This window comes from Notolabrus celidotus, chromosome 9, assembly GCF_009762535.1.
Source record: "Notolabrus celidotus isolate fNotCel1 chromosome 9, fNotCel1.pri, whole genome shotgun sequence".
NCBI classification, from domain to species: Eukaryota; Metazoa; Chordata; class Actinopteri; order Labriformes; family Labridae; genus Notolabrus; species Notolabrus celidotus.
In genome coordinates, this window is record NC_048280.1 from 20,609,691 (window position 1) to 20,628,044 (window position 18,354).

Below are 18,354 nucleotides of genomic sequence, written 5' to 3' on the forward strand. Positions count from 1 at the left end.
ATCTCACAGTGCCAATGATTGCCAAGAAGCAAACAGGATGGGGCCTTGAGACTCTTATTTCGTAGAGAAAATGCAGTTTGGAGAATTAAGGGATTACTGTAAATCTTTGGACTCAAAAGTATTCAAGTAACTCAGAAGCTGGAGCCAGCTGTCCCCAGCATGGCTGCTCGCTCGCACAGCCTTAATTATATAATGCTGCTAGTTAATGGAACAAGCTGTTCCATGTGTTTCTGATAGGACATGCATCAAGCCTTTTTTTTTTCAATTATATTTTTGGGCTTTTTTGCCTTTGTTGGATAGGACACGTGAAGAGAAATAGGAAATGTGGGGAGTAGAGAGTGGGGGAAGATATGCAATAATTGGTCGACCGGCCAGGACTCGAACCGGCAACCTGTGCAAAAAGGACTATAGCGTCTATAAGTGGGACACTTAGACTGCTAGGCCACCAGCGCCCCTACTTGGCAACTCTTTGGATGATTTCATGAGGAAAGTGAAGTAATTGGAAAATTTTGACTGCAGTCTGATTTTTCTTGTCACTGTGGAAAAAAAGTTGATCATGGTTCTGTTTCTCATAGGAACCTGCACCCTGACTTTGAGTTATCATAAGCACTGTAGTATTACAGTATTAGTTCAATGACACTTGACTGAAACCAAACATCTCCACTCATTATTGGATATAGACATAGACTGTATAAAATATGGACGTAGTATCCGTGAGTCACCCATCTGTTTCTGAAGAGCTGTTTTGAGGCCAATCGTCAGCGGCAGCCATATTGCTGCTGTGGAGCCAGTGTGACGTAAAGAGGCGGAGTTTGAGCCTCCTAGCCAACAGCTACAGTGTTCCCACAGGCAGCTGTGCCTCTCATTGGAAGACTAGTAATCTCAATATCTTCGAAATTGCCGTGTTAAAAAAATCCCCCCCCCTCACAGTGTGAGCCGATCGAGAAATGAGCTATCCAGACTACACTCATCTTCTGTACCAGGCTGTAATCATGTTTATTTCTGCTGTAAAGATCGTCTTTTTCCCATTCATGTGTATGTAACTTCCGGTACTTCCAGAGCCAGCCTCAAGCGGATTCTAGATGAACTGCAGCTTTTTGCACTTCCGCATTGGACTCATATTTTTAGACCGGAGGTTACCACTTGGATATAGATTAGAGGACATGCACAGTTAGCTTAAAATAAGGGGAGCCCTAAAGAAAAGATGAAAAGACAAGCCAAAGCAGAGAAGCAACAAAACACAGAAGGCATACAGCCCTGACCGTATGATTACATGAACCAATTTGAAGTGGATTTAAAGCAACATCTATTAATTTGTACCTCTATCCTTAAATTGCTAATCTCCTCCTTCTTTCTTTATCTTGCAGTTTTAAAATAAAAACACATGCATGTGTACAGTTACACGTTCTTTAAAAGAAACAGATAATTCAAACCACATGAGAACCAATTTGAAGACACACACAAATATGATACACACTAAGACAACTGTTTGCTATAAATCAGCTCAACTTTACAACAAGATTCCTCCAAACAGTGAGGAGTAGGCCTTGGGGAAGAGGGGGTGGTCCTCAAGTGTGATACTCTTGCAGTCATTTCAGTTATCTCTGTTCTTCAGGGAATGGATATCAGGCAGAACTAATGGTGTGGCTGCAACTTAGAAAGAAGATTAACTCCTACAACAACAGTGAACATCTGCTTTTATGCAGGATGTTCGAGGTTGAAAGGGGAACCATGGACTCTAAATCTGGTGCAGAGATGGGTTGTTTGGAAGTGTTTAGAAGAGAGTGCATGGATTCTGTGTCCTTAAGGAGATAAATGGCTTTCCACTCACATTCACACATTAAATCATTGTAAAAGAAGCGGCTGTGTCTGCTTTATCATTGCACACATGTATACAAAGTGTGAGATCATCATGGCTTACTTCTGCAGGTTGAGGCTGAGGTTACCAGTGCAGCTCTTGATCTTATTCTGGGCCTCCAGGTGGTTCATGCCCTCTGTAGCGATGCCATCAATAGACAGAACCAGGTCTCCAACAGCAATTCCGCCTTTTGCTGCCTTCCCACTATCTGTCAGCTGCAAAACACAAAACCAAAAACTGCTTGAATTATGTTCATAACCAGTAACATCACAGTCAGAATTATTAAACAGGTGAATGATTTAAGGTGAAGAGAAAATAGACATTTTCTTTATTTATCATAAGATGTATGGGTTCATGAAGGAGCATTTGGCCAAAGCTAATGAAAGACCTTGTCCTCTACCACATGATGGATGGTCTACTGTTCATTCACTGATGTGGGCCTAATAGCTGGAGCCTTTACTTTGAGTTACCTTTGTTTCTTCTTTACGACCTGCTGTCAAATTGGGCTTACAACTTGGGAAAGGGAAGAGAGAGTTCAAAATGATTCTTAACCACAGCATGTGGAAGAAAAAGAACACAGGGGCACCGCTGGACTAGCGGTTCCCATATACATAGGCCATACTCCTCATCATAGCAGTCGCAGGTTCGACTCATGGCCTCTAAGATTTGCTGCATGACTTCCACCACTCAACTCCCCACATTTACTGTCTCTCTTCAGCTGTCCTGTCAATAAAAGCAAAAATGCCTCAAAATATAACTTAAAAAAAAGAAAGAAAAAAAGAACACAGTCAAAACGTAATGTAGTCAATTTAGTTGGTCGCAGCCAGCTAAGCAACTTAGCAAAGACGTTCCTCACCAAAGAAACTTTTTTTAATCTACTCCAGGGGATTCCAAAGCTTTCCCCAACCAGATTGGATACCCCCCTCATCCTTTTGGCAGCTAGTTTTTGCAATCTGTCACATCCCAAAGCTCATAGGTGATGGTTAGAACATGGAGGGACTGGTTTTAATGAAAGCTCTATATTGAAGGTCAACTCCCTCTCACGCAGATAGTTTGGTACAACACCTGTATTACTGCTGACTGTACCAATTTGTCAATCTCAGGATTCAATTTAACTCTCCCTCAAAAACAAGACCCTGAGAGTCTTGATTGAATGTGCTGATTTTACATCTCAGTGACTGCTGAAGGTCACAGTTGGATGAAGCCAATACAATCACACATCAAGCAGTGATGCAATTTCGAAATATGGAAATGCTTCTTATGAAATTGCACCTCAAGATATGGCTATGAAAATCACTAGTGGATTACACAACTTATTCGAAATGTGTTTGACTTATTGCAGATGAGACAAACACAACTCTCGCTTTGCTTATGCTGGGGACTTGATGGCTTGTAGCTGTCTATGCCACAGTACCCCACTTTTCTGCAGCACCACCTACCTTTAGATGCCATTACTGACCCTATCCAAGTCCAGAAAACATGTGTAGACCGTATGAGAAATATCCAATGACCCCCATTTCTAGGTACCCTGCAGGGGTAAAGAGTACATCCAATATTCAACCCCCAACAGTTTTGCATTACTGTAATGTCATTTCAGCAGAACAAAAAATAAGCAGAATTTGATCAAGTGAATCAATTTTAACATTGCTCTGGAACTGCACACAGGCCAGAAGAAGTCAACTTTAAATAATGGTGCCAATACCAAATCAGGCTAGATTTGATTAGATCACAAAGCACTCAGCAATAGAAACAAGGTGCTAGATTTTTATCAAAGGTTTTGCCTTCTGTATTTGAATACTATTGCTGGGTAAAAAAAGGAAAAAATGAGAAAAATCTGGACCTTATTTGAAATTAAGAGCTCAATTTTAACTGCAACTGTGACCCAAAGATGATGTGATTTTGCAGCGCCTGCTCACGTAAGCAAAAACAGATAGACGCTGACCTTATGAAACAATTTACTGTTCCAATAAAGATTAAGTTTAATAGTGAGTCCAGCCCCAGTAAAAAGCTATTTTTCCATTTTACTCCTCACCACACAGTTTAAAAGGTGACAAATAGCTAATGGGACACTACATGGTGTAGACACATACCAATTTTATTGGTTTTGAGGAATCAGCTATTACAAGCCAGGCACATCTTAATTGTTGCAAAACATAAATTATGCAAACCCTCAATTACTATTGTCACTGCTTTCAGCTAATTCGTGAATTGTTTGAGGTATGCTTTATGCATCTTTGTCCAAACTAAGTTTAATTGCTGCACTTCCACTGTGAGGGGAAGCTGGTTAATTTGAAACAGATTTAAGCCACACAAAAGAACTCACATTAAACTGCTAAGGTGTAATTTTATACTAAACCGGTTACTGAACATGTATTCAACATGCACTTCTGTTGTACTGTGCTGGTTCTGTTCTGGACAGTGACGTTTAATAAATGACTCCAAGTATTTGGCATTTTTCTACCCTTAATTGGCGTTGTTGTCTATTTGGGAGCAATACTCAACATATTTTGTAAACAAGTCTTGAAAAAAAAAAAAGTTGCCAGGCAACTTACCACTAAACAGGGACACAAGCTGGCTCTAGTCTACAGCAAAATAAAATCCAATGGTGCATTTAAATTGTAATTATGTGTTCTGGCTTTTTTTTTTCCTTCATGATTTTGTTTTTGGGACCCAACATTCGGATGTCTCTCATAAAATATCAAAGTACATTTATAACTGTTGAGTTGTTTTATTGTGATGATTAAATTAAAGAAATGGTGACATAAATTCATGATTATTAAGTTAAAGTAGCTATTAAAATGCAGGTTTTATTTAATGCTCACTTTGCCAACAGACAGTATAACACACTGTGGCAGCATGTGTCATTTAAACCAGAGTTCATCTTATCAGCAAGTTGAGAGAGGACAGAGACAAAGTTGGAAGTGTGTGCAGGATGTTACACATTCTATCTCTTGTCTTTTTCCCATGACGCTAAAGCATGTTATCTACATTTAGACCAATGTGAAGGCATCACTACATAAATCACAGATATAATACACCATGGTGATAGCTTTTTTATATGTTATAGTGTAAATCAAATTTGACTAATACATATCTATATTCTAAGTCTTTAGAGAACAGACTCTCTGCAGTTGCGATTTTGACCATTCTTGGTAACACAGAGGGTCTGCATATGTCCAATGGGCGAGTGAGGTCATTTGTTTCTTTTGACACTATGAAAAAGGACCACACAGACCACTTCACTGAACACACATCCACACAGACCACTCTTGTGCTTTAAGAGGCTCTAGCCGCCACATGTCACTTCCACTGCAGCAATTGAATTTGAAAGAAAATGTGTTTCTACTGAACAAGTAGTGACAGTCAAGGATGAGAGGGTCTGATGTGGGTTTAGTTGTCTTTGGCATGTTTCATCCCTGCTCTATGTGTGTGTGTGCAAGTGTTGTGTGTATGGTGTGTGTTTGCCTCTATCTTTGTCTCTCACTCACACAAACACAAAGACAGACAGACAGACACAGGCAGGGCTAATAAAAGTGGCTCTGCACCCGGATTAGCTCTAAGGCTCTGCGGCCCCAACCTTTTATAGTCATATTAGCCCAACACACGCAACATCACTCACCACCCCTCAAAACCACAGAGGGCAGGAAGAAGAGGGAGTAATGAGGGATCGACTTGACACTGATTAAAATTGCATGCATGGAAAAGAACTAAGAAACAGAGGAAAGGGGAGAGAGACTATTACAGGGCACTTTGAATCTGTGGGCTTGATGCTTTCTGAACATCTTGACCTATTTCAAGCAGCATGCTAACCACTCTGTAAATGTTATGGACAATCTCTCAACAAAGTGTACTTAGTTATACGTTTTTCCCCAATTAGTGCTCACCTCCTGCCTTGTACACACTTACTCACTCAAGGGGAGCCATAAGTCAAAGAGAAACTGAAAATAATTATTTTGCATACTAGTTTCTTTATCTGTGTCTGGATTCTTTATATTATTTATGGAAATCTGTTTCAATACAACAAACATGTTTCCAATCACTGAGATTAAAAAGATACCAAGTAGGTTCAATTTCCACATCAAAGACGGTGCAACATATCTTTGAGAAAATCAAACACAGAAATCTGAATAATCTGTTGTATCAACAAGCCGAGCACTTCAGTTTCCCAGGGTTTGATTAATGGCTCTGTTACTTTGGCTGAGACGAAAACAGCAGCTTCAACACTTTTCACATATCCAGGCACACACACACACTCACTCACCCACCCACCCACCCACACACACACACACACACACACACACACACACACACACACACACACACACACACACACACACACACACACACACACACACACACACACACACACACACACACACACACACACACACACACACATTACATATGTGTGAGTTCATGCTGCTTTACGAAGCACTGTCTCTAACGGTGGCTGAGCCTGGATCCGTATGTGCATGGGCAAAGATTGAGTTACAATAGCCAGAGACATTTGCTCAAATTGTGATCTACCTTGCAGGCAGCTGTTTTCTACAAACCAGGTTGGTTAGATTTAGGCACAAAAACAACTTGGTTAATGTATTCATGCAAAAGAGAAAGAATGGACCCTTATTCAAAAGAATGAGAAAAACACATGTGCAGTGGTAAAGCTTTCACAGATGAATTCAAAGTTACGCTTCCAGCAACATCAGTTTTCAACACATTCTCTGTCTGATTTAATAGCTTAAAAAAAGAGGTTCCAACACACAGCAGAGATGCCTTGTTGGAGTGCTGAAACAGTGTCTGGGTTGAGCATACATTGACCAGCCTAAGTGCTTTTAACAATGGCTGCTTTCAGCAAACAGAGTGACAGAGATGACAGGCAGGTGGTTCACATCACGCTAGGAGCGAAACCCTAAAAGTAATGGACACAAATCCACAGATTGTTTCCTGGAACATCCACAAATCAGCCTTGATATGCCAATCTTCAACAATATTTATTTCACTTATATTGAACTGCTTCCGTAGAAATGTTCCTGTTGTTTTATTTGATTCTCATGTAGAAATGAAATCTTGTGATGGGGAAAAATGCTCGAAAAAACCCTGCTAAATCTTTTTCTATCAAAAACTGAATGTTGGCCAGCTCCTCTCTTGTAACAGGTATTAAAATTTTAAGGACGCAGGAGCACAATAGCATTACAGCTTTTGTGCTCTGATCTCTAAGCAACAAGGTAAACAGAAAAATAACATAGAAAGAGTTATAAGACAAGGTGCAAGGCAAGTTTAGGGGGTTTGAGACTGAGTTGAAGAAAAGATTGAGAAAGAATCTTTAACAGAGGGAAAGAGGAAGACCGAAAATGAGGGGCAGACATACAAGCCTTACAGAGACTAGTCTTATATTGCCAGAAACGGTTTAGTAGTTACAGTATGCACAGCACAAGTATGCCAAACAACATTATGAAATACAGAGTTTAGAATAGAGAAAATATTCCAGAGTATTCTGTACATTCATTAAAGAAAAAGCAGCACTCCCTCTGGGCACTGGAATCAAAAATTGCATTTATCAGACTAGGTTTCCATTGATAGCTCACTAAGAGTACAGCTGCCAATCCAACAAAAGCACATTGTACATATTAAATGTAAAGCTTTACAGAATCTGATCATAAACAGTATAAGACACTTCTCATTTTAGCATAATCCAACTCTAATATAAGCTGATAACGTTTTAGATTCAGAAATAATGACCAACTTGCATTCTTATTTTGTTTTTCAATTAGTTACTTCTCAAATGAAGATAATGTACAGCAGGATGCTGCAAACTCAGCTTAGAGTGTCTGTTTTCAATGAGATGTCAAAGAGACACCTGTAGAGTTTTTTTTGTGCCCAAACTTTCTTTTTGGATTCATTGCCATTAACAAAAACTCATTGTGTGCATTTATTCTTGAGGTCTTGCAAATGTGTTTACTGTATTTCCCTCTCTAAAAAGAAAATATTGGCAGAGGTAATGAAATGGAATGTCTGAAAGCTGCCCGGGTTTAAACCAAGTTAACCTGCTGGCCTCTTCTGTCATTGATTTGTAAGGAAGTTCCAACATTTCTGAGCGCTTAACTGCCACCACAAGTTCAGTGTAGTTTTGAGACACAATTTGAAGGCTTTGTTTATTAACTTATGGTTCATTTATTAGGGACAGATACAGTCATAGACAAACTGAAAACAACTATCCATTGCATTTATCATATTGTTTATGAAGGATGCTAATCTACTACACCCATTCCCATAAGGGCTTTTGTGAGAATAAAAGATTATAACTAGACACAAAATTAACATAACGGTAATCAATACAAATCACTCAAACTTAAAATCTTATACTTACTTAAGACCTTAAATTGGTGATGTCAACTTTGTTTTTAATCCAGGATTTTCAAGGCCCAGATGTAAAGTTACTCTAAGGATTTGATTAGTGACTTCTTTGCCTGGGACAAGGCTATTAAACCATAAAACAGATGTAGATCATAGTTAAAAAATAGAAAGGCAAAGGTGTATAGTGTCAGACAAGAGGCATCAAGTCAGCTAATTTAAAAAAAAAATTGAGTTAGCTTTTCTGCTGCAGCAGACCACTCAAAACAAGTTTGATCCATTAGTAAAAAATAGTTAAGAAATAGATGTAGTAGTTCACTGGGAATGAGCACAAATAAAAAATCTGCTGGAAACCATTAAACATTCAAGTACCTAGAGGTGGACTTAAACTCTACATGGCCATTTGCATGGAAATGAACTGAGGCAGTAGACGTGCAAATTAAATAAATACATACATAATCAGCATCAACAACATTATTTTGTGTTGTACAAGAAAACTGCTCTTTGCTAACCTTTAAGTGAACAAGCCAGTATTCACAGCCAGACTCAATGATGTGATTGTCATGGCGCTGGGGGACTGAGCATTGGCAGAGCTAGGGAACACGCATCCAGGAACACAGCCACAAGCACACAAGACTGGATTGTTCTTATTCCATAAGAACACACAGTGAGCTGCTTGTACGTCATCAGCGGCACACACTTACAGAAGCTGTACGTAATCCTAAATGTGGGTTTGAAGTTTAAGGGGTTGTCTGGTTTAACTTTTTAAAAGTTAATGGAAAGGCAACTTGCCAAAAACTCTAGATACGTTAAAGCAATAACTGTTTCCTTTACTGTGAGGATGATGATTTGAGTCTTACAACTTAATCTTTAAACTAACAAATCTACATCTCTGTGGGAGAAAAATCATTCAGGGGTATTGGGAGTAAAATCTGCTTCTCAAAGGGACAATAGCGGATGCTCAGTGAGTTAAACAAACACTTCAAAAGCCTCTGTAAATAGCATTTAAAGGGATATTGCAGTTTTTATGAAGTGGGGTTGTAGGAGTTACATGTCTATAGCAATACTAACCACAATGGATGCCTGTCAGTTCGGTTCCTTTAATGAGGAACTGCCGCAAGAAACAATCACTCATCTTGGCTTAGGTATAGCTGTACAGAGATTTTTTTCAGCACTTCATGAGTGCCCATTTTTTTTTTGGACCATTTGTTGGCGCAACACAGTGTGCACTTCTGCATGCAGCGTACTGATCAGCTGTTCGGTCTATGATGTAAGTCAAAGATATATTGTGAATTCTGATATTTTTTGCATCATGTTAAGCACCAAATGCCTACGATTACCCGGTCTGTAATGTCTGTAGAGTTTGTCATCATCATCTTCAGCAGCTATCACAGTGTATTTTGATAAGGTAAACATATTGAGTATACCATGGGTTGTGATACAGTATTTCTCAGTTGCTAAAACACTAAACCCTATTGTCTGAACCAAATTCTTAGCAGCCTGAACCCATGTAATAAACAAGTCACTCTATGGCAAAACCATAAGCACCTTTCACCTGTTAGACACACCTTGCAAACACATTCTCACTCACTAAAACCCATGTTGCACTGTGATGCACTTATGTTGCATAATGGTAAGCACAGATAGCAAAAGTTCAACACATTTGAAGCACACAGGTGGCACAGCTTAAACACAACCACTCAAAATTGATCACACTGGAAACCAATATAAGCCAGTTCAGAGAGCACTGGTTGTTGGTTGTGCAATGGACAGAAATAATCTGAGAGGCTGAGGAAGAGTGTGTGTAAGAGGTAGTCGAGGAGGAAGAGGAGGGGAGCGCAATCAAGAAAGACAAAGAACAGTCACTTCTGATTAAATCCAAGCTGCTGTGATAGACCATGTTCTTCTCATTTATATATTTTTTTAACTTTATGTTTACTGGATACAGGTGCTTAATTCAAAGAGCATTTTTAGATTTTTTTTTACTGAATTAATTTAGCCTACTGTGAACAATAAACATTATTTCTACAGCTTCATGTCCTGAGCATTGTGTTTTCAGTTTTTTGATGTAGTGTGTAATGACTGCTCAGTATTGTTTTTAATTTTGAGTGACTTGGGTATGATCTGACAACATTGTTTGGTTTTGCAGGAAGAGTCAGAGGTTTGGTGAATGCAGTTTGAATATTGGGTTTTGTTTGTTGGGTTTTGCAATTTTCCCGCTTTTTTTCTCCTGTGCATTGGTGGCCTTTCCCCTTAAAATCCAGCTCACAAAGGTTTCAACGTGTGTCCACAGCAAACGGCATGTCATCGCCGTTGTCAGAATCACTCATTATTTAGTTAGGTTGTGTTTTTGTCTCTTTGAAGCCCACAGATCCGAACAACTGATCAGTGCACTGCAGGCGGAAGAGGGGCACAGCTGACTGGCATCGATTGTGGGTAGAACAATTAATAGTGACATGTAACTCCTACAACCCCATTTCATAAAATGTGAAAGAAGTCAAATAACGCTGATGCCCAAGCCATCATTAACATTTGTAAATCTTGGTTTATGTATTCTGCTCGTATATGCATCAGTCTTCAGGGCCTGGAGTTCACTGCACTGTTTCAAAACAAACATCATCAAAAAGTTAAAGAGTTTACAGCTACTGCTAATATACTAAAAGATGTATTTTCCCTTCTGAGCTCTTAAAGCACAGGACTTAAAGTTTATACTTGGTGTGAAACTTGTGTTTGTGTACTAATAACATGAAACTATAGCTCAAGGGCCTCTGTCTTGGGGAAGGCAGAGCAGAAGCTGTGAAAATTAGCAGCTAATGTGGAAAATGCATTCAAGCTGGATTAAACAATAGGGTATTTAAACAACTCATTGTAACTGCACTGTTGTCACCTGGCTGAGCTGGTCTGTCATGGTTATGAATGTGTTAAGCCTCTAATGCTATTTGAGTAGGCTTTAACATTCAATTTTTACTTAAATATCATTATTTAAAAAGCTTGTGCAATACAAATTGAAGCCTTTTTATGGTCTATCAGTGTCACAGCACCACTGACCAAGACCAAGCAATAAGTAAGTGACTTAGATCTAACACGAGTCACTGAAGCAGCTTATAAGCAAGAGTTTTTCTATCAACATGTTTCATGTATTGGTATTGGTATTGGTATTGGTATTGGTATTGGTATTGTTATTGGTATTGGTATTGGCATTGGCGTCACTGAGAGGCTTTTGACCAATAATTAGTCGGTTCATTCCCTGTGAAGACAGACACCCCTTTGTGATGTTATAAGTAGGAAGAGATGGCTGTCAACATAGCTAATGGAGAGATGAGAATGTTTCCAAAAAAGTAATCCCCCACTTTCTTGCTATTCATCACAGGCGTGTTGCCGGTACTAGTGATAAAGCTGATAAAGGGGATGCTATCAATGCTGCTGTTGTTGCAGGATGTTGCAGGTTGTATCTGACCTTGGTTGTCAAGAGTTAATTGGCTTATATATTTTTGTGGTCTTTTACTGTGTACATGTTCTCTACCTTGTGACATGCACTAGTGACCTTTATCTTCTATGAAATTCAGTAACTTATTTATATGTTGTGTTGACTGCGCTTTTATTATTGTCTATTTTGTGATGGTAGCTGCTAGAATACTAGTTTAGGAACACTGTTGTGCTCCAGTGCTGCTATAATCAGTGCCTTTTACCTCACTAGCTTTGTAAAATGCATGGCTTCTTTGTTTGGATTCTTTTATTGTGTGGTTTCTATGTCTTACACCTTGCTAACCAAATGTCCTTCAGGGACGAATAAAGTTGAAGTTGAGTTTAGGTATAATGGTGCAAACCCACCAAGAGTTTCTAAAGATCTAAGGTTAAGAAAATAATGATGACATCACAAAAAGCCAAAATAACTGAATGCCAAACCATGCTAGTAAAATAATAACAAAATCAAATCCACATTTTGAGGATTGATAAATTGTAGAGCTCTGTGTGAACTCAGAAAAGTGTAGCCTGTTACACTGTCAAAATACTACAAGTCTAGCCCAGCATGCACATGAGCACAGACAGATTGATTTGTGGGAGAGGAAATGATAGATGTTGATTCTGGCAGCAGGACTGTTTTACTAAGACAGAAAAGATACTCAGAGGGAGGCAAGGGACTTGTTGGATTAAGATAGATTGAAGTACTATGAACTCAGATGAAAGAGCTGTCAACTGGCTCCAAAAGTCCGGTATTAAAGGTTAAGGCGTTAAGTTTACAACAATACTGGCATGAGACCTGGTCTATAATGTGAGGGGGAAGTACTGTAAGCACAAGACAGAGGAGGTGAGAGGAAGGCACAAAGACAGAGACTGTATTTCAAATAGACCCGTCACTAAGGCCAGTTGTTGTCATCGCCTGTTAAAAAGCATCAGTGGGGCGGCAAGAGGCATCCATCTCTGATGCTGTTCCAGGAACGGCATTCTTCCTTGAAAAGGTTTTAATATAGATTAGCTGTCCATTCAACTTCCTTTGGTCAAAGCTCAGCATCATCCAGATTGATTGCCTGTTCTTTAAAACCTGTTTTTATCCTTCCATAGACATTTCTGTACAGAGCTCCTGAGAAGGATTTTATCAATATTATTAGACACAATGTGATGGGCTCAGGCTAAAAAGAGAACATGAGAGACTGGAGTTCTTGTCAAATGTACTCTTATAAATTGATGTTATAGATCTAAAAAGTTATGTTTTTTAGATTTAAATATATTTCAAACAACACAAAGGGCTAGAAGTTGACTGTAAATAATTCTTATGCAAAATACCAATCCTTGCAAAATGTTGTAGATTCTAACTCATGATTCTGATATACCTCAACGCCTGTTTAGCTCAGTGTAATCATGAGAGGTTACAGTCCTTGAAATGGACCCGTCACCCGAAATGGCGGCCCCTGATTTGACTCCCACCCTTGTCCTTTCCGAGCACGACATTTCCCACTCTCTCCTCCCTGTTTGTGACTCTTATCCACTGTCCTTTCCTCTCAACAAAGGCATGAAAGCCCAAAAGATTATACATTCGAGAAAAATATTTAAACTGAACTCTCGTAAATATTAAACCTAGTGCTAAGAGCTCTTAAAATCTGAGATCTGTTTGTCAGGCGTGTGGAGTCTGGAGTGGGTGGGGTCATGGGAGGCGACCTGTGAAATGATTCACCTATTCTTAGAAGCCTAATGCACATGCTCCCCCGGGCTGCCTCTTAAATTATTTTAGCAGTAGATCCTGTAAGTGGGCTGCCCTCAGAAAAGGTTTAAATATTGATTCCATGTTGTAAATATAACTGGGACTAGTAAGCAGACTTTTCCTGTCTACACACATGAGAGCATGTGTGCCTGAAAAGCCTCTGATCCCTGAAAATGAATGAATTGATTTCACAATAAATGGTCTTCATGAGGAGCATCAGGAGGTGCATTGCTTTTGCAGGCTGTTTTCTGCTCAGTTTTTCCAACAGTGTATCAGTTAGATCAGGGGTGTCCATAGTACGGCCCGGAGGCCAATCGCGGCCCAAGGTCCATTTATTTATGGCCCCAAGTTTCCATCTTAAAATGTGTTTTTTATAGCACAGAAATTAATCACATTCTAAATCATCTGTACATTTGCAGTTTTTTTTTCAAGCGCACACACAAAACTAAAGTCAATCCAGAAACGTCTCAAAAAGCTTCATATGGACTACCTGTCTAAAGCCAAAGCTCTGTGAATTTTGCAAGATGGCAGTAAAGAAGAAACACAAGAACTCTTAAAGCTGACAGGTTTTCAAATTAATGATTTTATCATGATGTGAAAATGTTCTTGATGAACACTAAAAGTTCAGAAAACACAAAAGAGGATACAAGACAAAATTAAAATTATGAAATTGTGCAGAAAAGGCTGAATTTAGAGCATAAAAAATGTTCAGAATGCATATTATTTAGCTCTTAAAATGTTGTCTGCTGGTCAGAATAGTCTGAAAAGACAACATGAAATAGATGTGTAATGAAATCCAGATCGTGATCCCGCCATAGAAAAATAATGAGACAATATTTTTCCCACACTGCCCAACCATTTTCCTCCAGAAGAATATAAAGTTTGCTAATGTATATGTGGCTTGTGGAGAACTGAGGACTATAGTTACTGTTTTATTGAGAAAAGAAAGTAAAATAATTGTTATTTGATAGAGATTTCATCTATAACTTTTATGATTCCTAAGTCTCGGTAGAAGCCACTGGCCATTAGGTATTCTGACAACATCAAATGTGGCCCTCTTTGAAAAAAGTTTGGACACCACTGAGTTAGATAGTTGTTTCACTAAAAGACAAGATAATAAGGTAGCAAGGTGACTCTGGAACAGCCATGTTACCAAACAGCCATTGCAACTGAAACTCAAAACCCTTATCTGAGCTCTTAATGAAATCCATTCTTAAAAAGAGCATCAGAAGGCATCTTACTTTCACTACAATATTTCCTTTCCTCTGTAAATATCTCCTTTTATGGAGAATGTTTGACTGGATTGCCGTTGTAAAACCTTTTATTGGCACTTTGAGAAGTAACACTGTCAATCTTGGCTTGTGCTGAAACTTTTTTTCTAAACTGTGCTAAGAAAAGAAAAAGAAGTTGTGAGACAATAACAACTTACACTGCAGATAGTTGAGGATGCACAGTTGGGATTTCAGAAGCTTGACCCTGTGATACAGTGCAGTGTGTTAATACTGCTGCCTTGACTTTTATCTTAAACAAAATGCTCAGTATATTCACATTTGTGTAGAGCTTAGCAACAGCAGCTGTTAGGGTTAGTGTGGTTTGGCAGCAGTGGTGTGTTCTCTAATAACCCCTCGTCTATACCTTTTGAGAACCAGCCTTGTGGTGACTGGCACTGTTGTGTGTGCCAGTATATATGGGCAGACGGTTGGTGTTTAGTGGTCTGAAGCACTACCCTTCATTACCATTAAATTAATTTAATAGGTGGTATAAGATGTAGGTTTCGGTTTGATTCTTGTATCTAGACCTAACTCTATTGCAGTAAGGAGTGAGTCATATCTTATGTAAGGTATGACAGCAACAGACCAATGAAAGACATGGTTACAGAAAGAGAATGAGGGGCAGAAAAACAAATAAGACGTAAGGAGGGGATGAAGGTATGATAAGAATGAAGGGGTTAAGGAGCCAGATCTAGAAAGATGACCTGTTGAGTGACATTGTATGTTAAGGTGCATTTTGACCAAGAGTTCCGGGGACTTTCAGCGCCCAGAACTACTTTACCCTGTACTAAAAGGTTCCTGTGCCCCTATTGTTGTCTGCGTTTCAACCGTGGGATGAAGTCCCGGGTAGATTGTGCAAATCAGGCCAGTGATGTATGGAGAAAAAAAAATTATATTAAATAATATTTTGAAATCTTGATAAAAAAAACTAAACTAGTATGCATTCCCAGGATCTCCCTCTATGTTTCAACAACTGTTTAAACTCCACGAACGCTGTTACGTTCAACCAAAAGTCCCAGGACCTTTGAAAAGTACTACCCCCCAAGCAGGGGCTTTTCTGGGGGCAGTTCAGGGGTAAAGTCCCTAGTTCCGGGGTAAAGTTCCTGTGGTGGAAAAACACCTTTAGTGCCATTTAAACTTGCTGTCATCAGTCCCCCTGTCACCCTCTGTCTACCAGGTGTTCTTTCATATAGACTGTACATCAATACCACTGTACACTAAGCCATTCTCCTCTGTGTTCCTCTCTCACAGACCCCAAATTACCCTGCCTACTCTGTTGAGGTAATCTTAATCCAGATACATGGCTTGCCTAAAAAAACAGCCATATAAAACATTACTTTAATAAAAGTGAATCCTTTTATTATCAGGGCAAATTCATAAATGTAAAGACATTATTAGTAACTTTGAACATATGAATATCAGTTGGGCATACAAAATAACCCACATTTTATTTTACACCACTTTAAAGTAATGACAAAAAATAATAATAATGATAGTAATACACATACAAGCTGATATTCTTGGATGTGACGCAAGGCTGCAATTATTGAAAGTTTTCCTAAGCCTTGTTATCGACTGAGAAGAAGTTTCCGAAGACAGATCTACTATATCAGCACCCAAGCCAGCGCAAGTATTACTCATACGCCTGCCAACTTTTTGAAACCTCAATTAAAGTTTATACATCTTTCTCTCCTCAGGGATTAAGAAAACTTTTACTCACCAACAACAACATTGACTTCCATTTATCATCATTTTGTTTGCATGATTTCTTTAGAAAAATGCAAAAAAGTTTCCCAATTTTTTTTTTTTGCAGTTATGACACCATCCACATGTTGAAATTCATAATTATGTATTCCAAGTTTCTGTTGGATGATTTTGGCCTTTCACTTTTACCTTCTTACTTTCTTTTCCTGTTTTGCCTTCTGTCCATCATTTATTTTCTCTCAGTTACCAAAAATGCATCTCAAACTATTTTGATTCTGTGCACACACACACTACCAGACATAAACACACACAAATGTACAACCGTGGTAAAAATACACATGGCTTCAGTTAGTGGGAAAAGTATCACATCCAAAGTAATAACACAAATATGGCAACCCAAAGCAGCCCCTAGGGGGATTGGCACAGGACCTGGCGAGCCATCCATCATCGGTCTAATGTTGCCATACGCCTGTACACTGCCAGTGTGGGTGATTTGTGTGTTTGTATGTGCATGTGAATATACTGTATGTACAAATGTGGGTGTATTCTTTAGTGTATTTGTGTCCCAGAATCCAAGTGTAATGCAACAGAAGCTTGAGCAAACTTAGAAACAGATTATCTTGTGTCAGGATCAGACTCTGGTTGAAGTGATGAGGAAAACTTTGATTGTGTGAACTTTAATGTGTGAATGAACAGCAGACTGTGAGGGCAACAAAAGGTCACAATTAAAGGCAGAGAAACCAAGGGACCATCAAGTTCCTTGTTCACACATTTGGACCAAAGCCAAGATTTGTGTGCCAAAACTTTGATTGCTGCACTATCATCGCAGACAGTGAAATGGAATGCATGCAGAGAACGGGGAAAGGTTTCCTGTGTGGTCAATACATGACAGATGGCATATGATTAAGTAGAGCTATCACAAGGGAGGTGGTGGGGGTTGAGTAAGGGAGACCCTGGAAACAGGGAGAGGTGGTGAAAAGACCACCAGAGAGAGAGAGAAGGGTGAAGAGAGAGGGAAATAAAGGAAGCATGGAAACCAGTTTTGATCTTTTAAATTACTGAACAACTACATGGCATTGCTGTGATGCCATTCTACATCTGCATTTGATGACTGAGTGTAAACGTGTGGTGTGTTTTTTTCCTTTAAGCAAAGCAGTGTTTAAGAGAAAGTATGTCGGGGTAGACATATCATCTGTTTGTGTCTTACCCTAGAGATGGTGAGGGGCATGTTGAAGTCCTTCCCCCCCTGTAGCCTGAAGCCCCAGGGGGCGGGTCCTAACAGAGTGGCGCTGTAGTTGCTGGTCATGGTCTCACTGACTATGTAAAACACGCTCTTGGTGCCGATGGAAATTCTGCAGCAGGTCAAGTAATACTAATGATGTCACTGGCGTTGATGATGGTTAAGAACTGCTGTGGCTCCCTCAAAGATGTTGTTCCAAGAACTGAGGAAAGATATGGAAGAACGTGTGTCCATTAGATTTAATGAGGTATTGTTACATAAGACAAAGGAAGTGATTGGAAAAATGCAGTGATGAGCTTGGGGTGTTGATGCTACAGATGAGAGAACAGAAGGGTCAAGAGGACAATGAAAAGGGAGGCAATGAAAAGCTGTAACATTAAGTAACAAAACAATGATTCACATATTCCACATGCATGGTTGAAAATTAAGAAAATTAATTATAATTCCATTATGAAAACTAGCTGAACACTTTTAGCAGCCAAAATTATCAACATTTATCCAACATAAAAACAAATCTCTCCAGTTATTATGGAGAATATTGCAGCATTTTAATGGCATAAATGAGTAACAATTCCACATTGTAGAGGGCAGTTACACACCTCACATTAATTTATAAATGCAGTATGCAAACATTATGTAACAGAAAAAACTGTACCTCTTTAGTGTATTTTCCAGGGAGGTGAATAATTCCTTCACAAGCAGGTAGACAATGTAATCCCCTGGACTATCC

General features: G+C 39.1%; 1 protein-coding gene across 1 annotated transcript in view; it reads right to left on the reverse strand.

The window, feature by feature from the left end:
• pdlim5a (PDZ and LIM domain 5a) overlaps window positions 1–18,354 on the reverse strand; it is a 63,032-nt gene extending 44,678 nt beyond the window's left edge. The window contains exons 1-3 of the mRNA XM_034691186.1: window positions 18,280–18,354; window positions 17,592–17,826; window positions 1,922–2,073 (exon numbers count right to left, since the gene is read on the reverse strand). Of these exons, the coding sequence (XP_034547077.1) occupies window positions 1,922–2,073; window positions 17,592–17,690 (251 nt within the window). The 5' untranslated portion in view covers window positions 17,691–17,826; window positions 18,280–18,354. The remainder of the gene's footprint in view (window positions 1–1,921; window positions 2,074–17,591; window positions 17,827–18,279) is intronic.